This window comes from Neophocaena asiaeorientalis, unplaced genomic scaffold (genome assembly GCF_003031525.2).
Source record: "Neophocaena asiaeorientalis asiaeorientalis breed wild unplaced genomic scaffold, Neophocaena_asiaeorientalis_V1.1 scaffold984, whole genome shotgun sequence".
Classification (NCBI taxonomy): domain Eukaryota; kingdom Metazoa; phylum Chordata; class Mammalia; order Artiodactyla; family Phocoenidae; genus Neophocaena; species Neophocaena asiaeorientalis.
This window is the reverse complement of record NW_020173667.1, coordinates 135,619-155,970: the sequence shown is the minus strand read 5'-3', so window position 1 is coordinate 155,970 and position 20,352 is coordinate 135,619. Positions and strand designations below refer to the sequence as shown.

Sequence of the window (20,352 nt, the reverse complement as noted above, 5' to 3'; positions counted from 1 at the left end):
CCGTGGCAGGTGTCCCCGTGAGCAGCAGAGTGTCCTCCAAGATCCAGCAGCTTCTTAACACCCTGAAGAAACCAAAGCGCCCTCCACTGAAGGAGTTCTTCGTGGATGATTTGGAGGAGGTGTTGGAAGGTGAGTGTCCCAACTCTGGCACACTAGTTTGTGCAGACAGGGCGGCCGTTACATCTGAGGACACAGGCAAACATCCTTCATATGTGGGTCAGACCCAGACTCTGTGGTCATCGTGTGTGGTGGGGACCTCAGCATCACACATGACCTCGGGCTCTGTGTCAACAGCTCATAGTTAAGAGACAGCGTCTCTCTGTGCCTCTGGTCCAGTGGTTAGTACTTTGTTAGAATACATCTAAGATTTCATTTTACTTCCACGATTTAAATTTTTATTTAAACTTTAAATGTGAAATACTTGTCTTCCCGTGGTTTTATTTATTTATTTATTTTCCCCTTGGTTTTAAAGTATTATATCTTTAGCAAAGTTTGGGCTCTTTTTCAGGATTTTAGCCTCTCATTTATGAATGATATATATATTTAGAGAAAAAAAAAATAGACTTATTTTTTTTAATTACCAAGAAACAGAAAGGAGTATAAATCTGTAGAAAAGTAAGAGAAGTGAAGCCCCATACAAGATAGCAGCGTGTGACGTGTGGCTGGGGCCTCGGGACACCAGGCCACCCCCTGCCCCCGGCCTTGCACCTCTGCTGTGCGGTAGTCCCACAGACAAGCTCTGGTGTCTCCTCCTACTTGAGGATTAGACATGGCTGTTAGGGCACGTCTGTGTAATCAGATCACGCCTTTCAAATTCAGAGTTCAATGCTATGAATGCTTTTTAGGAAGTCTTTCGTACATTTGGGCAAATCTTGATGACATATCCACTGGAAACGTAATAGATTTTACTTTATTCTTTTCATTCAACGTGGTTTGAGCACCTAAACTGAAGTGGTGATTCTACTCTCATCCTTTATAAGTGGGGACACCTGCTTCTCAGGTGCCTTCTGGGTGAAAGCCTGGGGGTCGTTGTAATCCTGGGGTTACAGTAGCCAGGGTTCATCTTGATCCATGACTAGCTCTCTTTCCATCCTTGCTCAGTTGGTCTGTGACTGTTACAACGATGGGGAAATCTAATAGCCTTCTTAAAATTGGTATTTTTAAGGAAGAAAAGTATAAAATGTGAATGCCTAACGGTAGAGTATGTGCCTGGTTCTGTGAAATGCTGCTTTTCATGCTCGGTTTTGCTTGTAGCGCAGCAACCAGATCCAGATCAGCCGAAGCCTGAGGGCGGCCAGACGGCGGTGCTGAAGGGGGAGCTGCTGGCCGTGGGCAGCACCTGGCCGCCGTCGCTGCTGGCCACCTTGCAGCAGTGGGGCACCACGCAGCCCAAAGCCCCGTGCCTGACCGCCCTGGATACCACGGGGAAGGCCGTCTACACCCTCACCTATGGCAAGTGTCAACAGAAAGCAGCTGGGCGCTGGCTAGCTGTGAAATATTACATGTCGTACAACAGCCGTGCAGCTTGAGGACCGTGAGAGAACAGATTCCTGACAAGCTGACACAACTGGCAGGGAAACAGAACCTCGCCTCCCCCCAGGGGCCCCTCCCAGGCCACTGCCCTTCCCCCACCGGGGGACCACTTCCTGCCTGGTGGTTTCGAGAGTTCACATCTGTGTGTGCATTTCTGAACAGTGGAGTTTAGTTTTGTCTCGTTTTGAACTTTGGACAAGTGGCGTCAAGCAGTATGTGTTTTTCGTTTGGCGTCTTTTGGTTCCATTCTATGTGTTTATGTAACACGAATCGCATGCATTTGGCTGGACATGTTTTCACGGAGCACTCAGCCCCGAGGCACTTTTGGCCCCCAGGCCGGCGCCCCCCACAGCCGAGGCCAGCGCCTTGCTGACCACTGGGTGTGAGCCAGTCCGAGGTGCTCTGGGCTGCGTCTTGCTCAGCGTTGTCTGAGGTTCATCCCTGTGCTGTGTGCTGCGTGGTCAGTTCATTCTCGTTGATGGACGGTATCTCATTGTGAGAATGCAACGTCTGAGCTCAGCGGCAGGTGGGCGTCTGGGTTGTGTCCGCTCTGGGGCTGCTGCGTGTCAGGCTGTTGTGAACGTTCTCTGTGGGTCTGAGGTGGACGTGTAGGCATTCGTGCTGCTGTGGGCGTAGGACTCGCACGTCAGCTTCAGGACGAGCTGGCGAGCTCTTTCCACACCCCCAGCCCTGGGGGAGGAGTCCCAGCACTGGGTACTGCCTGTTCCCATTCGCCTTCCTTGAGGGAGCATCGTGGTGTCCGGTGCCTGGTGCTGAGGGTGCTTCTAACGTGCTTACTGGCAGCTTGAACACCTCGTGCTATGAAGTACCCAGATCTTTGGCTCATTTTTCTGTGTGCTTGCTAATGCTTTTTATGTTTCAGATACACACCTTTTGTCCAGTACATGTTTTGCAAATATCTTCTTCCACCCTTTGCACTGCCTTTTAACACTTTTAATTGTGGCTTTAGATGAATAAGAAGCCTTAACCTAGGCTTAGGTTAATGTAGTCTGATTTATCTGTTTTCTCCGTTGTTTGTGCTTTCTGTTCTGTGTAGAAAGTCTTTGCCAGACCTAAGGTCACAAAGGCATTCTCCTCCTCCGAGTCTTCTTCTGAAGACTCGTTCTACTTTTCACACTTGTTGTTATGATCCATCTACAGTTTAGTTTTGTGTATGGTGTGAACTTGGACTCATTTACTCTCCTTTGAATGGAATTGACCCACTATCATTTGTTGAGAAGCAGCCCTTCCCCTAGATATGGCTTTGTCATCCGTCAGGTGAAAACTGTACTTGTGGGTCTGTCCTCTTCACCATCCGCGCTTGCTGAGTTGCTGGAGCTTTACGAGTCTGTGTTGGATGTCAGTCCTCCAGCTCTGCGATTGCACCTCAAGATTTGGCATGTGGGATCTTCCCGGACCGGGGCACGAACCCATGTCCCCTGCATCAGTAGGCGGACTCTCAACCACTGCGCCACCAGGGAAGCCCTCCTTGACTATTCTTGGCCCTTTACATTTCCAAGTAAACTTATTTATTTATTTTTGGCTGTGTTGGGTCTTCGTGGCTACAGGCGGGCTTTCTCTAGTTGCAGTGAGCGGGGGCTACTCAGCTACTCTTTGTTGCAATGCGCAGGCTTCTCACTGCGGTGGCTTCTCTTGTTGCGGAGCACGGGCTCTAGGTGCGTGAGCTTGAGTAGTTGTGGCACACGGGCTCAGTAGTTGTGGCTCACGGGCTCTAGAGCACAGACTCAGTAATTTTGGCGCACAGGCTTTGTTGCTCCGTGGCATGTGGGGTCTTCCCGGACCAGGGCTCGAACCCGTGTCCCCTGCATTGGCAGGAGGATTCTTAACCACTGCATCAACCAGGGAAGCCCTCCAAGTAAACTTTAGAATCAGCTTGTCCATTTCCAGAAAAAAATCCTTCTGGGATATTGATTGGCAGCGCACTGAACCCATTGTCCAGCTTGAGGCGAATCGGTGTCGTTGCATTTATGGGATCTTCCAGCTCATGACCCTGGAATATCCCGCCTTTGAAGGCCTACTTTAGTTTCTCTCAGTGACGTTTTACGCTTTTGAGTCCAGGAGTCTTGAGCTTCTTTCGTTAGATTTATTCCTATTGTAATGGAATGATTAAATTTTTTTCTACTCAATTGCTGCTTGTAAATAGAAATGCAATTGATCTTTTAAATGGTGGCTTTGTATCTAGTGATCTTGTTAAAGTGACATATTAATTCTTTTTGGTCTATTAATGAGTAGTTTTGGACATCCTGTGCACAAGTTGAGCCCCTGTGAGCAATGACGGTGTTGTCTAGGCCTTTCTAGTTCTCACACCTTCGGTTTCCGTTCTTGTCTCACTGCACAGGCTGGAACCGCCAGTGCAGTGTGAATCCTTCTCTGTCTTAGGTGGAAAGCAATTGGTCTTGAAGTACGCTGTTTACTGTAGCTTTTTTGCTTCTTTTATGGTAGAAATTCTTTGTCATAATGAAGTTCTGTTTCTAGTTTGCTGAAAGTTTCGCACCATGGGTTGGCTTTTTCTGCTTCATCGAGCTGACCATACAGTTTCTCTGCCCTCCTCCACTAATTTGATGAATTACATTGATTAATTTTCAAATGTAAAGCAGCCCTTGCATTCCTGGATTAAATCCCACTTGGCCAAGATATCTTTTCAATAAACGCCCGGATTCTAGTGGCCAGTATGCTGTTTGGGGTCTTCGCATCTGTGCTCATTAGAGAGATGGCTCTGTAATTCTTTTGTTTTGTTTTGTTTTTGTTTTTGTTTTTGTTCTGCGGTACGCGGGCCTCTCACTGTTGTGGCCTCTCCCGTTGCGGAGCACAGGCTCTGGATGTGCAGTCTCAGCAGCCACGGCTCACGGGCCCAGCCGCTCCGCGGCATGTGGGATCTTCCCAGACCGGGGCACGAACCCGTGTCCCCTGCATCGGCAGGCGGACTCTCAACCACTGCGCCACCAGGGAAGGCCTTTTTTTTTTTTAAAGATTTTTTTGTTGTGGACAGTTTTTAAAGTCTTTATTGAATTTGTTACATACAATGTTGCTTCTGTTTTATGTTTTGGTTTTTTGGCCTCGAGGCATGTGGGATCTTAGCTCCCCAACCAGGGATCGAACCCACACCCCCTGCATTGGAAGGCGAAGTCTTAACCACTGGACCGCAGGAAGTCCCAGCCACGCTCTCTGAGTTGCTGTCGCTTTATAATAGTCTTGACGTCCATTGAGAAAGTCTTCCTGTCTTGTCTCCTTCTTCCAGAATGTCTAGGCTTCTCTCGCCCTGGTATTTCAGTGTCAGTTCGTGTCAGGTGCCACAAACACACCTGTTGAGGTTTTGGTTATCGTTGCCTCGAGCAGTTTGAGGAGAATTAGCACGTTTGCATTACGGTGCCTTCTAGCAAATGGACATAATAGGTTCCTCCGTTCATTCAAATCTTTTTCAACCTCAGCACTGTTTTATAAGTTTCTGGGGGGAGGGGGAGACTTTGCATATTTTTTGTAACACATTTTCTTAGATATTTGGCATGTTTATTTAAATCTTATTATAAATAGTATCATTAAAATTTTTATTTGCTGTTTATTGATGGCACATAGATATTAAATGCTATTTGCGTATTGCTGTTATATCTGATAGCCTTGCTGATTTCAGTTATAGGATTCATGATATGTGCAGTCACGTCTTCTGCAAATAATGACAGTTTTGTTTCTTATTGTTTTACCTTCTCTGCCGCTTTCACCCCAGTCGCATTGGCTGAGACTTTCAGTAAAAGGCAGCTGTCCTTGACTTACTCCTGCTCTCTGAGGGAAAGCTTTCAATATCTGACCATTAGTTATGATGCCGCCTGTGGAATTTTTAAAGATGACTTTTAACAATCACATTAAGGAAGTTTCCTTTCATCCCAAATTTAAGAAGGATTTTTAAAATCCTGAATGGTAAATTATTTTAGTTTTTTTCACCTTTATTCTGTTAATGTGACAAATTATGTTGATTTTCTGTTAAACCTCTTTGCGTGGTTGCAGAGAGGTCATGATGCGTTTTTCTTTTTATAAATATCTGGATTCAGTTTGGAAATCTTTACGCGTTACAGTTATTAACATCTTGAGTTGACCTTTCTATTTAGGCAAAGGCAGCGGTGTTTTGAGCTGACTATTTTTCTCATTTATTTCTCAGGCCCCACAGTTCACTTATCTCACAACGTTGTGCCCGAGTTTAGACTATTTACAGCAAAGGGCGTGTGGTTGCCGCGTGCTTGCCCAGGGGTGGGGAGGGTGAAGGACGGCTTTGTCTTCCTGCGTTCAGCACCGCACGCGCGCAGGGTGAGTGGGAGGGCTGCTTCCGGTTTGGGGTGGACTCAGGCGTTTCTGTCTTCCTCCCCCTCTCCCCCTGCCCTTCACTGTCCCGCGTATCATGTGCCGCGTTCCTCAGGGAAGCACCCACAGGGCTGGGCACCTTCAGGAGGGGTCCAGACGCTCCCCTCCAGCCGCCCATGGCTCTGCCAGGTTCCCTAACATCTCCCTGACTGTCTCCTCTTGAGTGAAAGCAGAGATGAAGATGGACCCACCTCATGAATTGTTGTTGTAAAGGTTAAATGATTTATATGCCACTCTTATCAGGGATATAATTGAGACACATTCAAAGACAGGAAAACGCATTCACAGTGCAATGTTGATTGAAAAAAGGGTGAAGTATGATCCCGTTTCTTAAAAATTATGCATGTGTGTGTGTGTGTGTGTGTGTGCGTCTGTGTGTATACATATATAACAGAAAGAATGCTTTTTTCAGCTGGCTTTTCTACATTCTAAATTTTCTATAATAAAATGCTGTTTTACTTTTCTGTTAAAAAAATAAGTCTGTAAGTTGTTTTTAAGAGAAAACTTCATTGCAGCATTGTGCAAAATAATTACCAATTGGAAACTACCTGAATCTCAGCAGTAGGGCAATAATGGGTGCTAGTGGGATGCTGTGATTGCTGCGCTAAAATGTTAATGATTAGTTTCTTAAATTTTACATTGCTTACTATTTCTATTTTATTTTAGGCAAACTTTGGAGTCGGAGTTTAAAACTAGCTTATACTCTACTTAATAAACTGACTAGTAAGAATGAACCGCTACTTAAACCCGGAGACAGAGTAAGTAACCAAATGCACCTTTGTTGGAGTGAGTGAGAATGGAGACTAAAAATCTGTTTCATTGACATCAGTGTGCTCTCAGTTGTTCCGATTTACAGCATTAATACAAGGGATTTAAGTCAGCAATGAAAACATATTAAATGTGGAAAAAGTTTGTGTTGATGTAGGTAAAATGATCGTTCCTTTTATTCTCCCTTATTGCCCCTTTCCTGATTCTTAAACCTCTTTTCTCTTTGACTTCATATGTGTTGATTTTAATAAAAATATTAATGTCAGATATTAATCAGTGCTACATTTCCAAAGCTTAAGTTTTGTGAAGAAACGTTGACCTTACTTTGAAACTCTGTGTGTTTTATATTCATCTCCTTCCCTCTTCCATGTGGCCAGAACAGAACTCAGAGGAGGCTTGGGGCTTAGTTCCTCGTCCTGCACTGCCCAACATGGTTGGCAATAGCCACAGGGGGCTGTTTAAATTAACCCAAATTAAATGAAATTAGAGTTTTAGTTCCTTAGTTGCACGAGCCCCATTTCCAGGGTTCAGTCACTGCGTGTGGCTGACAGCTAACTACCATATTTGATAGCTCGGAGAAAAAACGATTCCACCATTGTGGGAAGTTCTGCTACACAGCACTGCTCTAGGCAAACTGAGCCAGACTTGGGGAACCCTGGTGTAGCGGGAGGTCCAGCATGGTGAAAGCCAGCATACTCAGCCGTGAAATCCCCAGTGAGAAAGGTTGCCTGAGGTCAGGTCACCCAGCAGGGAAGCTGTAGGTTGACAGGATGGTGTGGGGTTTCAGACTGCTCTCAAGTGCCTCAGTCTTTAATGTGGACCAGTAGCCAAGGACATTTATGGACCACGAAACTTCAACGTGAAAGAGCACAACCAAAGGGCAAAAAATGGGGAAAAAAAGAAAAGGGGAAAGTGGGGGGAGGGAGGGAGGAAGAGGAAGCAGACCTACTTGGAGGAAAGCTAGATACAGAAAACAGTTTGTTTTTTTTTTAAATTAGTCTTAATATCCCTGGAGATCTGAGGTGAAGATATTGCTCCATAAATCAACAAGAAGATGCTAGTGGGGGAGACCGAGATGGAAAGTAGGAAGGAAAAATGGTGCAGATTAGACTTGATCAAGAAGGCCGACATCTGACTAATAGGATTTCCAGAAAGAGAAGGGGGAACAGAGAGTAGAAAGTTTTTAATTCGCTTACCTCAGTGCTGCTAGGGCAGGTTGCAGGAACCTCGCGGCCTCCTGGGGAAAGTGGGCTGTGCACAGAGGCCAGCAACCCCAGGGGGCCTCAGTTTCTCAGTGTGGCACTGGGGGAGACAGCTGTGCTTCGGAAGCCCAGAGGGAGTGCGGTCTTCCTGGGCAGTCGGCGGATGTGAGGGTGGGGCACCATTCTCAGACAGGCAGGACTCGGAAGACTGGGCTCTTTCTTGGGAAGCTCACAGAGGGAGCGCTCCCACAAAGGAGTGAGTGGTCCAAACAGGAGAGCCACCAGGGTGGCCCAGGGTGACTGCGAGCTGCGGGCGAGGAGCAGCCGGACAGGACCAGAAGGGCGAGGCCCCAGGTGGGCAGGCTGGTCAGCAGCTGGTGAAACCCAGGAGCTTACCTGACCGGTTGGCTATTTAGAAATACTATTGACAGGTTTGACACACCCAGCGGGGCGTTTCCGAGCAAGCTGGCCAGTGCACACAGAGGAAGGGAAGCCGGTGAAAGAGGCAGTGGCTGTCACCACCAGAGAGAAGGGGCACGCTTGGCTGTAGAAACGTAAACAGTACAGGAATGATTCCTTATGATACCTGGTGTTTTAGAACAAACCTCTCAGAACCCCTGACTTACGTTGTGCTTTAAAATGATTCTAAGAATCACAAATTTCTTTCTCTTGAAGAAAGTTCTTGCAAGGACAAGGACTTCCAGATACTTCTTTGACTTGCAAGTGAATCCATGTAACTGGGTTAATTATAAAGGATTGATGAAATCACAGTTAGCAATTGATTTAGTGATTGGAAATGAATGGCAAGTTCATCCTCCTGTGATAACATACTTTATAAAAGTGAACACACACAACCTTTATAACAGATTCTCTAAGGACATGTATGTTCTACCAGACATCCGGTCTTGAGGCTAAAGGTCACAGTTCTTAATCGTGGGACAAATGCTATTAACACCAACTTTCAAACTTTTTTCATAAAAATAAAAATGTAAGGTAAATGTAATAGAATATGTAATTTAAACAGTGGCAGCATGATGACCAGGTGGGAGCAGGGAGTGGGCCCCCCGTGGAGACTCTGAGAGGGCAGCCGTAGGGGTCTTGCGGAGTTCTCTGCCCACCACCCTCCTCTGTTAATGTTTCGGTCTTGAGCGAAGGTCTGTCCAAGTAAACCGTTGGTGTCAGGATTTTTTCTTTTGGAAGACCTTTTGATAGACTTTGATTCCTGGTTCCCTCCTCATGTCCAGTTGTTTTTCACCTGGGCTACTTGATGGTGGGTGATGGTCCATCGCTTCCTTCCCTGAGTCGCTGCTGCCCAGATGGTCAGAGTGGACGGAGCTGGACCTAGACCCCGCGGGCAGACCCAGCTGCGCTTGCCTCTAGCCCCAGGAGTTTAACATTATTTTGTCGCGTGCGAGGTAAAGACCGTAACCTAAAGACTGTGTATTAGAAGTTACATGGCTGCAGACACTTATGGACCAAGGGTTAGCACTCAAAGTAACGTTTTCTGTCTCAGCAGCAGGCATTCAGATGACTGAATTATTCACCAGTGGATTTCACAGTTTTCCTTTGTACTCTCGTAGGTGGCACTGGTGTTTCCTAATAGCGACCCTGTCATGTTCACTGTTGCGTTCTATGGGTGTCTCCTGGCAGAGCTGGTTCCTGTCCCCATCGAAGTGCCACTAACAAGAAAGGTAGCAAGCGCGGTGCAGGCCCCAGGTTCACGGTCTCTGAGGCTGCGTCCTGAAGTCCACGTGTCCATTCGCAGGCCTTAGTCTCCTCACTCCAGGTACCGTCTGGAGCCGGGGGACAGGCCGGCGGGTCTCAGAGAGATTAGAGCAGCTTCATCTCCAGACGCTCCTTTTATGTATCTCGCTGGTGACAAGGGCACTGGAACAGCTGTTGGTGGGGCCAGTATCAGTTGCTTGAATTTCCCAACAGAAACTAACATTTTCTCCTCCAATGCATAGAAGTTGGGATTTGATGAGGTTTTGTTAAATCATTTCTCAAAATGGTGTGTTTATTGATAATAACTTTCATTTCTTGGGGATAAGTAAATCATTACAGAGATGTCTTTTAGCTCGCTTCTAAGTGATAGTTTTAAACATATGACATTCTCTTGCGTTTCTGTTCACTTGCATAACAGCGAGCAGCTTTCATCGCTGACAGATGACTTCTGGCCGGGGCAGGGGGCGGGTTGCTGGTGTTCTAGGTAGCTATTACATTTTAGGTATAAATGCCAGTAATCTGATTATTGAAGAATAGATCATTTTAGGAGTAGATTCAGCATGTGTTTTGGAAAATCCTCGTTTTCTGTGGTGTCCCAGTGTTCAGGCAGTGGTTCACGTGAGCGTTACCAGCAAGAAATATTCAAGGATCCCAAAGGTGAACTTGTGAATCAAAGCAGTATATCCCAAAGGACAATATAGGTGAACAGATATTCGAATACCAGGATTCTTAGGGTAAAACTAGAGTTTGTAGAATTTATCAGAAGAAAATGATAAAACTCTACTGAAGGACATATTCTGTGTGGAAATAATTAAGATTGCTAAAGGTTAGGCCTGCCCGTATTAATCAGTAAATTTCAATGCTGTTATGTTTGGAGTTTATTAAAACGGTATTAAATGTCATTTGCAAGAAAAAAGTTTGAGAAATTAGCCCATTACCCAGAACTTTATATGTCATGGCAGAAAATATATCTTTCAAATTTAAAAACAATTGTATTTTATTTGGATGAAAACATAGTATATACCTATGGTATATACCTACACAGGGCTGAATTGTCCTAATTTTCCACGGGCTGAGAGAAAGAGTTCTGCTCTGTGTGAGCTGAGCACCTCTGCCTTCTCTGTTTCTGCAGGACGCTGGCAGCCAGCAGGTCGGGTTTCTGCTGGGCAGCTGTGGCGTCGCCCTGGCCCTGACCACGGACGCTTGTCAGAAAGGCCTGCCCAAGGCCCAGACCGGAGAGGTGGCGGCCTTCAAAGGTGGGCCTGTGGGCGGGCAGCATGTGGCCCAGTTCTCTGCCAAACCAGGCCCTCGGGCGTCCTTTCCTGCCAGTGACTGTTACAGAGACGGAAGGGCCGTCAGGAAAAGCAAGGCCGTGTTCTAGGCCTTGGGGAATCTTCCTCCTCGCCTGGGTCAGGCTCTCGACCTGTGCTGTCCAGCCTGGGGGCCACTGGCCGTCAGACATAAGTTCATAAAGGTTCAGTGAGGCGAGGCTCCTCAGCTGTCAGCAGCTCGGGCTGCACGTTGGGCGGCAGAGGCGCCGTTGCGGGGAGCAAAGACTCCTGACCCTCGCCTCTGCCGTGTCCCTGTCTGCACCCTCACAGGTTGGCCCCCCCTCACCTGGCTGGTGATCGACGGGAAGCACCTGACTAAGCCCCCCAAGGATTGGCACCCATCGGCGCAGGACGCGGGGGCCGGGACCGCCTACATCGAGGTAGCCACCTCGCCTGGCGAGGCTGAAACAGACCCCCGTGTTCAGGGCTTGTTCCCCGAGTGTAGCTGCTGCTGCTTAGATCACAGGCAACAGCTTCTGTGCTTTGCCTTCACCCCAGAAAGATGAGGTGTCTTGTGGGAACTCACTGAGATCCTCCCCTGGGGACCAGCCCGCGTGCCCTGTCGCCTTCGGTACCTGCCCAGGGTGACCCAAGTTCAGCTGAGGGTGTCACCTCGAGGGCCTGGGCGTGAGGTGCGCTCCAGTTGAACTGATGGTTGGTGAAGGGGGACGGCCTCCAGAGACATCGCCTAACAAGCTTGTGCTTTTGAAATCTTTCAGTATAAAACCAGCAAAGAAGGCAGCACCGTGGGGGTCGCAGTGTCCCACGCATCCCTGCTGGCACAGTGCCAGGCTCTGACCCAGGCATGCGGCTACTCAGAAGGTGAGGGTGTGGGGCGGCTCTCCAGCCGGGCACAAGGCACCTGGACGCTGTCCGCGTAGCATCTGCTGTTTAATCCAGGTCGTGCGGCTCGCGAGCTCGGGGCCTCTGCTCTCCTGGACAGGTGGAGTTTGGACATTGGCGTTACAGAGCGTGAAACCCACTCACTACCCATTGGTCTGTGCCCAGTGGGCTGAGGGGCAGCGCATTTTGCATTTTCTTATCGGGACACACTTTTTCGTACTGTTTTCTGTGGCTGGCTTTGGCTTAAGCTGTCACACACTCAGCTGTACCAGTGGAATATTTGTGGTCAGGGCTTGTCTCTTGGCAATGTACCGGCAGCTCCCCCTTTACTGTGAAATATCAGCTATGTAACGTAGAGAACTTTACTTCTTTCCACTAAAATACTGGAATTGAACAAAACTAGGAAGTAAATTGAGTGGTATGTGTAAAATCTGAAATCTCAGTGTTTAGAAGCAAGGGCTAGCTGAGGGCAGCGGGCAAGGGATTTTAGGTGTGTTCAAGGGCCTGCGTAATTTTTTTTAAATTCTATCAAATCGGGTCCCCCGGTTTTCTTTTTCTTCAGGTCCAGTGCTAAGCATACATGTATCACCTATAACTTGGGCTCTTTAGCCAACAAGGGAACGTGTGTACAGTATTCTTAGCAGAACGCAGCAGCATTTCCTGGCACACAAACCAAACTTCCTATTCACTGTTGGGTGTTCCTCCTGTGGGTGTGCCTGGCAGCCCCAGGCTCTGTCCTCTGCCTGAGCTCTGAGCTCAGGGCTGTGCTGGAAGCGGCCCTGGGACCCCAGCTACCGCTGCGCCCTACAGCACGCTCGGCACAGCCTCTGGGAGAGAGAGTGGGCAGGAGGGAAGGAACATCTCTGAAGGGAAGTGACACGGGGAGCCTGTGACATTTCCCAGGGCTGCAGGATGACGTGAGAAGTGGGAGTGTGCGGGCGTAGGGTTGAGAGGTGAGAGACCCGCCACGGTCCTTCATCTCCACATCCAAGCCTGCAGCCTCTGGAGTGTATGCTGCTCCCTGTGTTTCCAGATTAGTGATCAGCAGATTCTCTGTTTTAATCCACAGTTGTATGACCTTCTACTTTTATGTTTTTCCAGTAATTTGAATAACCAAGTAACTTGATAACCAAGATTATTGATTGATTGGTGCATGGCATTTGGGAGCGCTGTGTATCTTTCCTAAAACTCTTATATGTTGATGATGTAACCATCTCAGGGTTTCTCTGAAAATGCACATGACTTGTGAGGAGGGTCACTCCCCACAAGTCATGGTTAAACACGTGGTTTAACCATCTTTGTCCTCTTTCAGCCGAAACATTAACAAATGTGCTGGATTTCAAAAGGGATGCCGGCCTGTGGCACGGAGTGTTAACAGTGAGTGCTGTGTCTAAACGACCTGACTGTTAGAGGGAGGGTTGCTAACGTTTCACGTCGGTGGGTGACACCAAACCCTATCATAGCTGATGGAGTAACCCTTAGTCGTGTTGGTGTGAACGGTGTCTCTGGACCGAGCTGTCCTGTGAGCAGAGCTCTGACGCTCTCTTTGCAGAGTGTCATGAACAGGATGCACGTGGTCAGCATCCCGTACGCGCTGATGAAGGCGAACCCACTCTCCTGGATTCAGAAAGTGTGTGCGTATAAAGGTAACGGAATTAGCACCATCTCTCCATTCATCCTTCATTAGAGAAGTCTCTTTGAATTCATCTTTGGCGATTAAGAAAAAATAAAGCAGCATGTAGAACCGCAGGCGTGTGTGGGCCGGGGCCAGGCTCCCCTACAGCTGTGGTGGGTCTGAGTTGCCAGCGCTGGGGAGCTGGGGGGTCGTGGAGGACAGCTCTTCTCTGCAAGGGCCCTAGACTCCTAACTTTATTCTCTCACAGAAATGCTCCTAATTCTTAGTTCTTGAGGTGGTTTTGATTTGAAGTTAGGGCTCTTCAAGCTACCAGTAGCAAAGCTGTTTACTCAAAGCGGCTTATGACCCAGAGTGAGGGGGCTGCCCGTGGGGCCCAGCCTGCCCTGCTGTCCACCTGTGGTCAGTCGGTGCTTCCCCAGCACGGCCACACCTGCGTGGTCTGAGCGTCCCTCTGGCTCTGCTTCGGCGGAGCTCGGGGGCACCTTTAGTCACCCCTGAGGGGGACTCGGGCTTTCTTCGCACTGACTTGTCCCGGGTGGCCGTGTGCTTGCCGACTGCACCGATGATGGTGCCAGTTACCGATGTGGACGTGGGCCGTGCTCTGCGGCGTGTTGGACGCTGTCTCTGTTTACCCTGCCTAATGGAGGAGAACCAAAGTCCGGTGGGGCGTTTGGCGGGTGCCTCTGCTGGTGAGAGCAGGGCCGGGAATGAGACCCAGCCGGTCTGTTCACATCGGGGGCCTCCCCGCAGCCCCACGTCCCCGGGGCCCCCAGCACAGGGCAGGCCCAGCCTCACGGCTGTGGGAGGGGCAGCTCGAGAGGGAGGGGCAGGTGTGGGGAGAGCAGAGAGGCTCCGAGAGAGAATCAGTTGCGAACGAGCGAGTTGATTTCTAGGTAGGCTGGGCGGGGAGGCCGGGCGGCAGGGAGCACGCGGCCTGCTCTGTGTGCACGCGCCCCTGACGCAGGCGCGTCCCCGCCCCCCCGCAGCCCGGGCCGCGCTGGTGAAGTCCCGCGACATGCACTGGTCGCTCTTGGCACAGCGAGGTCAGAGGGACGTCAGCCTCAGCTCCCTGCGCCTGCTGGTCGTGGCCGACGGTGCGAACCCGTGTGAGTACCGCCTGCCCACCCCCGCCCCCGCGGGCCAGCCGCCGGGGCTCAGGGCTGAGCCGGAACGTGTTGGGTGCCCCGTGGACACGGGTGCGTCTCCTGCTCTGTGACTCGGGGTCTCGTGGTGACTCACGGGTGCGTCTCAGATGTGTTTGTCAGGACTCTCCGTTTAAAGTGGTTTTGACACAGTGGACGGGAGATCCGTGCCTGAGCGGGTCTGACCAGAGTGTAGATACAGCCAGAGCCCGGTTTAGGCTCCCAGCCTGTGGCCTGTGCCCCACTGCATTGGCTTGGCCGCTGCGCGTTCCCGGCCGCCCCGTGTCCTCCCGGGGAGTTTTCTCACTGCTTTATTAACACCTGTGTGTCACTGTTCGTGCACTGAATCCGCCCTGGACCAGAGGCTGCCTTTCATCTAATACCCTGTCCAGCTGTGGCCCCGACACTCGGGAGGGCACCCTACATTCTAGCACCCCAAAGCCTCTCATTCCCTCCACCCACCCTGAACCCCGAGGGCCCCGCCGTCCTGCCTCCAAAGCACCAGGAGCTGCCAGCTTCTCCGAGCCTCCACTGCGGTGCACCCGTCGAGCCACCAGGAGCCCGTCCCGGGGCTGCTGCCCCCCAGACCCCAGATCCCACCACTCCGAGTGCCCGTCACTTCCCTGTAGCTCCGAGCCCTCTGGACGGTCTTGTGTGTCCTCTGCTGGACACAAGGACCCATGAGCAGGTCCCCTCCTTCCCTGGAGCCTCGCTGTGCAGAGAGAGGGTGCAGGTCATGGTGCAGCCCCGGGGCCCCAGTGGGTGCAGGGCTGTGCTGACTCAGGCCCTGAGCGGGCAGCACCCAGCCTCCTAGGAGCTGAGTTTTCATGGCCCGGTGACACTGGCGGAGAAGCAGGGACAGAGAGCTAGGCTGTGCCCACAGGAGAGGCACGGCAGGGCTGCTTGGCAGAGGCTGCAGCTCCAAGGCACGCCCAGGAGAGGGCGCGCACGTGGCCGGGGCCTCAAGCGGTGGAAGGTTCGGCTGCGGCTCCATTAGTGCCCTGGGTCACCTCCCCTTTGGCAGAGCTGCCAGGAGGCGGGTGAGGCCGTGGGTTAGACCTCAGAGACAACGCCGGGCTGAGAGTTGGCTGCTTGTTTGCTGGTGATTTGAGAACGCGCCCTGTTTTTCATAGAAAGAGCCCCACCCCCTCCCCATGAGACTTTGACTGTGAGGTGAAGGGGTGCAGCCTCCAGGCCCGGCGCCGGGCGTCCCCCACGCCGCGTGCCTGTCAGCCTTGCACTCAGCTCTTGCATCCACTCTGTCTCACGCAGGGTCCATATCCTCCTGTGACGCGTTCCTCAACGTCTTCCAGGCCAGAGGGCTGAGGCCGGAGGTGATCTGTCCCTGCGCCAGTTCCCCGGAGGCGCTCACGGTGGCCATCCGCAGGTAGACCATGCTGTAGACGCTTAGTTCTTCCTCGTTCAGCCGAATTACCTGTGGTAGCAGATTTGGTTGATCTGTTCCTGAGCAGGAGAAATCGAGAGCAGCGACCGGCCCTGGGCCCGTTTCCCAGGTGTGTTGGTGCTGTAATGGGGCAGCCCCAGGTGCCACATCCAGCAGCCTGTGTTGGCCGCATGTCCCACACCGGCCTGGTTTGTGGCGCAAGTTCGATAGCGGCTCCCTGGGTCGCGATCTCTGGATTCTTGCAGCACGCGGGCTGGTTTTCCCGAGTGTTCCTCCGATCCGGAAGGCCTTGTGTCCCACAGTAAACACTGCAGCCAGGACTCGCCCCTATTCCGGGGCAGGGTGGCAGGCGGCCAGTGCGCATCAGCTGTGGACGGGGGTCTGTGCCTGTGGGACCCTTGACCTCCCAGTGGTGCCCCCAGCCCCGCCGCCCCCAGGCTGCATTGTCTCTGGGCTCATCCATGTCGCTCCCCAGGCCTCCGCAGGTGTGCCCCTCAGCTCACCTTCCTGCCCAGGTCGTCCCCGCTGCCCTGGGCGCCATCCTCGGCTAGAGGGCAGCGTCCTCGCAGCTGAGGGTGACTTAGTGTTAATTTTCCACCCTCAACTCAAATTAGCCTCACCTGCGGTCTTGTGTTACGTGTGTGTATTTATGAATGGTGGTGTAAGTGATGGTAAAATTTTAGTAGTAATTAGCATTGAAAACAGCGTCTTTGTTCTTCACAGACCATGAGGTGGTCTTCGTTCCTTTGTTCTATGGTGACTTCTTGTGCTCGGCAGAGTAGTGTTTTCCCGCTGGAGAAGATATGACGTTTGTTTCTCAGCATCCTGGTTCCTGCTGCTGCGAAACTAGTCAGGCCCAAACTTGGCGTCGCAAACAGCAGCAGTCACTTTCCTGCCTCTCCTGCTTCCCACGGTCAGGGGTCGGGAAGGGCTGCTCAGGGCAGTTCTGCCGGTAGTTTGATGGTCTCGGGCTGGCTCGGGCTGGCACGGGCTGGGGAGTGGCCGGCGCTGCGTTGTTCCTGCGTGCGGTCCCAGACTCCTTCCCCTGGCTTTGGTGCTCGCAGGCTTGCTCCCAGGAGGCGTGTCGCTCTGCTCACCTGCTGCTCAGGGCTCCGGGGGATGTCCCAGGACGGCCTGGTGGAAGCGTCCTTGCGGCCCACAGGGGCCCCCTGCAGAGGAGTGCGTGGGGTGGGGCGTCGTGCAGACCTGTGGAGACACATGCTGCCCACCAAGGTCCTGCAGCCAACGTCCCCACAGCCGGCGCAGACGGGCACCTGGCTGCTCATCGTCCTGTCGGCAGGGGGCCGTGGTCCCACGCCCACGGGCTCTTTCCCCTTGTCAGTTAATCAGTTTTGTTTCCAGGCCGCCTGACCTGGGGGGCCCTCCTGCAAGAAGAGCTGTGCTGTCGATGAGCTGCCTCAGTCACGGGGTGATCAGACTGGACGCGGAAGAGAAGCTCTCGGTCCTGACGGTTCAGGACGTCGGTCAGGTGATGCCTGGAGGTGAGGTCACAGCTGGGGATGGTCTTGTCCTGCGGCCGGGTGGCAGCAGAGGCTCTGGAGCACGCGAGCACCAGAGGGCTTCAGGTGATTCCCCATGTGAATTGGGATTTTAATTAGTAACATATTTTTTGCTTTTTGCCTCCCTTTGTATCAAGTTAAAGTTGTGCTGAAATACGAGGTGTGTCTATGGCCTGTGAACCGGACTCTGGTTCCCCACCGTTGGGGAAGTAGTGCCAGAGCTTGGGTTCTGGGTGCTCACTGCGCACCAGGCAGTCGTCACGCCTCTCTCGAGGCCAGGCGTCAATCTCAGGCCCCTGGACGTCTGCAGGTAACCCAGTGATGAGACTGTCTCTACATCCTGACAAGGGCCTGTTAGGGGAGCAGCGTGGCCCTGAAGGTTCCCAGGGATCCCTGTGCTCCCGGAAAGGCCCCGGGCCCAGATGACACATGCGTCGCGGGGTGTCTGTGCCGCCGTGGCAGCCGGCGAGCGCAGGAAGGTGACGGCGCTGTGCCCTGAAGCTCCCCTGCAGGCGCGAGCACACGTGGGACCCAGCGCAGGGTCATGGGGGAGAGTTGAGAGCAGAGCCGGACCCGGGAGGCCCTGTGGCACTGAGTTGGGGAGCGCCCCTCACCGCAGTGACCCTGTGGCTGCTCCAGCTCCCCTCCTCCCTGTGCTGGCCCTCCTGGGCTCCGGGCAGCTGCCAACCCACCTGGGCACCTCCGGAGAGCGGCCCCATCTCTGCGCCAGTCGCCCCGTCTGCTGCTCTCCGGGGTACAGGGCCTGCATGGGCGGGGCGTGAGCCGCCCACGCTCGGGGACAGGCTGGGAACCAGCGGGAGGGCCACGGGCCGTGGTCTGGGCCTGTGCGTGTGCCAGAGGTCGGACACGTAGAACAAGGCGGGACGTTTGAGTTTGTTTCTAGTTCCACTTTCTTAGAAGCGTGAGTTGTTTTTTCCTTGCATAAGTCTACCAAAAATAAGGACTCAGCGGTTCTGTAGAGGCAGGAACTCCAGCATAAACATTTTATGAGGGGTAAAGAGCAGGGTCTTTCTGATTTTTAGTTGTTATGTGGCGATCACAGTAATTCTTTAGAAGATGGTGAAATATTGTAATAGTGATTCTTTTGATTGAAAGTATAAGGACTTCGGTTTTATTCTTAAACTTGGACCAGGTTCTGTGTGTGCACACACTCCCCCAGGCACGTGTGTGCTCCCCTGGGTGCGTGTGGTGCGTGTGTGTCTGTGCACGTGCTCCCCTGGGGGTGTGTGTGTCTGTGCACGTGCTCCCCTGGGTGCGTGTGGTGCGTGTGTGTCTGTGCACGTGCTCCCCTGGGTGCGTGTGTGTCTGTGCACGTGCTCCCCTGGGTGCGTGTGTGTCTGTGCACGTGCTCCCCTGGGTGCGTGTGTGTCTGTTGCTGGGATTGCTGCAGGTCTGAGTCAGTGAGGACCTGGGGGGTCTTGTTTTCGGCAGATGCGCAGCCTTCTCTGTGTCAGCCCCAGGGTTGTGTTAGCACGGCACGCCGGGGTTGTCCCTTTCGGTCTGGTTGTGGCGTGGGCGGGGTCTCTGTTGTATTAGCATGCAGGCGAGTGCGTGGATCTGGGGGGAAACGCACACGCAGCAGCGCCACCCTCCACTGCCTGCCCTCCTGAGGCTCTGGGCCACAGGCGGCCGCATCGGTGGGCACGCTGCTTGGTGAAGACAGAAGGGGGTCATGGGGCCGCGGGAGGGGCCCACGCTCGGGTGGGGTCGTCAGGCCTGGTGTGGGAGCCAGCCCGAAAGGCAAAGGTGTGAGCGGATGGCACCTCCCATCTCCTGCGGGTTCAGGAGGGCGGTGCCGGTGGGGACGACAGAGCCCGCGTGACTGGGAGCATTTCTGTCACCTTCAGGTACCGCGTGTGGAACATGCAGGCTTGTGGCCAGAGGGGTGTGAGTGTCCAAGCCTGGAGCACACGAACTGTTCGTGTCCACCCTGCAGAGGCCAAGCCCGCGGGTCTCTGGGGATGGCCCATCTCAGTGTCCTCTTTGTTCGTGCCCTTGAGGGTTGTTTTCTCTCTTTAGCTAACATGTGTGTTGTGAAGGTGGAGGGGACCCCTTACCTCTGTAAAACCGATGAAGTTGGAGAAATCTGCGTCAACTCCAGCGCGACGGCGACAGCATACTATGGGCTGCTTGGGATCACAAAGAACATCTTTGAGGTCCGTGCCTGGTCCCTACTTTGTGCAGAGGCCGAGTCCGCAGCTGCGGAGGGGTGGGAGGGGATAGTGCGGCTCTCGGCAGTGCCCGCTCTGGCAGGCCAGCCCTGCGTGGGCGCCTCGTGGCCCTGACGGATCCAGGTTGGCCCAGGGAAGCTGGCCTCCGGGCTGGAGCCGTGGGGTCGTCAGGAGAGTCCAGCGAGTGCCCCCCAGCCCCCAGGCCGGGACGGGACAGGCCGGGAGCCTGAAGGGGGTCTCACCAGACGGCAGGGACTCTGGCCCTGGTGGGAGCCCCTTCCCCTCCAGGGAGACGCGGTGATGCCCGTCTGAGGAGCCACGCCCGGCACGGGCAGCGCATGCCTGGCCCTCTCTTGCGCCCGCCTGCTGCTCGCTTGATCCCTGTGGACCACGCCTGACCTTGTCCTCCCCACTCTGTGCAGACTGTCCCAGTCACGGCAGGGGGCGCGCCCGTCTCCGACAGACCTTTCACCAGGACAGGGCTGCTGGGCTTCATCGGGCCTGTGAGTATGTCCTGCTGGCAGCCCTGGGCCTGCAGATGGGCTCAGAGCTGGGGAGGGGTGCTGCTCTGCGTGCCCTGTGCACAGGACGCCCCCCAGCAGAGTCCCGGCTCCAGAACGTCACTGGGGCCGAGCTGGGGAGCCCTTCTGTGGCACAGGGGCATCAAGTCCTTGACAGACTTCA

At 52.8% G+C, this 20,352-nt stretch overlaps 1 protein-coding gene across 8 annotated transcripts in view; it reads left to right on the top strand.

Annotated features, from left to right (window-relative positions):
• DIP2A (DIP2 acetate--CoA ligase A) overlaps positions 1 to 20,352 on the top strand; it is a 67,548-nt gene that overhangs the window by 17,153 nt on the left and 30,043 nt on the right. For 6 of the 8 annotated variants that reach the window (XR_003003619.1, XM_024748055.1, XM_024748056.1 and 3 more), the window contains 14 exons: positions 10 to 129; positions 1,255 to 1,452; positions 6,571 to 6,662; positions 9,455 to 9,565; positions 10,732 to 10,855; positions 11,201 to 11,310; positions 11,650 to 11,752; positions 13,086 to 13,150; positions 13,326 to 13,419; positions 14,396 to 14,515; positions 15,824 to 15,938; positions 17,319 to 17,458; positions 19,517 to 19,653; positions 20,091 to 20,171. Coding sequence is in view for 7 of the 8 variants with exons in the window: in XM_024748055.1 (XP_024603823.1) it covers positions 10 to 129; positions 1,255 to 1,452; positions 6,571 to 6,662; positions 9,455 to 9,565; positions 10,732 to 10,855; positions 11,201 to 11,310; positions 11,650 to 11,752; positions 13,086 to 13,150; positions 13,326 to 13,419; positions 14,396 to 14,515; positions 15,824 to 15,938; positions 17,319 to 17,458; positions 19,517 to 19,653; positions 20,091 to 20,171 (1,610 nt within the window). In the remaining variant the exon portion in view is untranslated. Of the gene's footprint in view, positions 1 to 9; positions 130 to 1,254; positions 1,453 to 6,200; positions 6,220 to 6,570; positions 6,663 to 9,454; positions 9,566 to 10,731; positions 10,856 to 11,200; positions 11,311 to 11,649; positions 11,753 to 13,085; positions 13,151 to 13,325; positions 13,420 to 14,395; positions 14,516 to 15,823; positions 15,939 to 17,318; positions 17,459 to 19,516; positions 19,654 to 20,090; positions 20,172 to 20,352 lie in introns of those variants that run through there. The other 2 variants (XM_024748058.1, XM_024748061.1) reach the window with 2 other exon arrangements.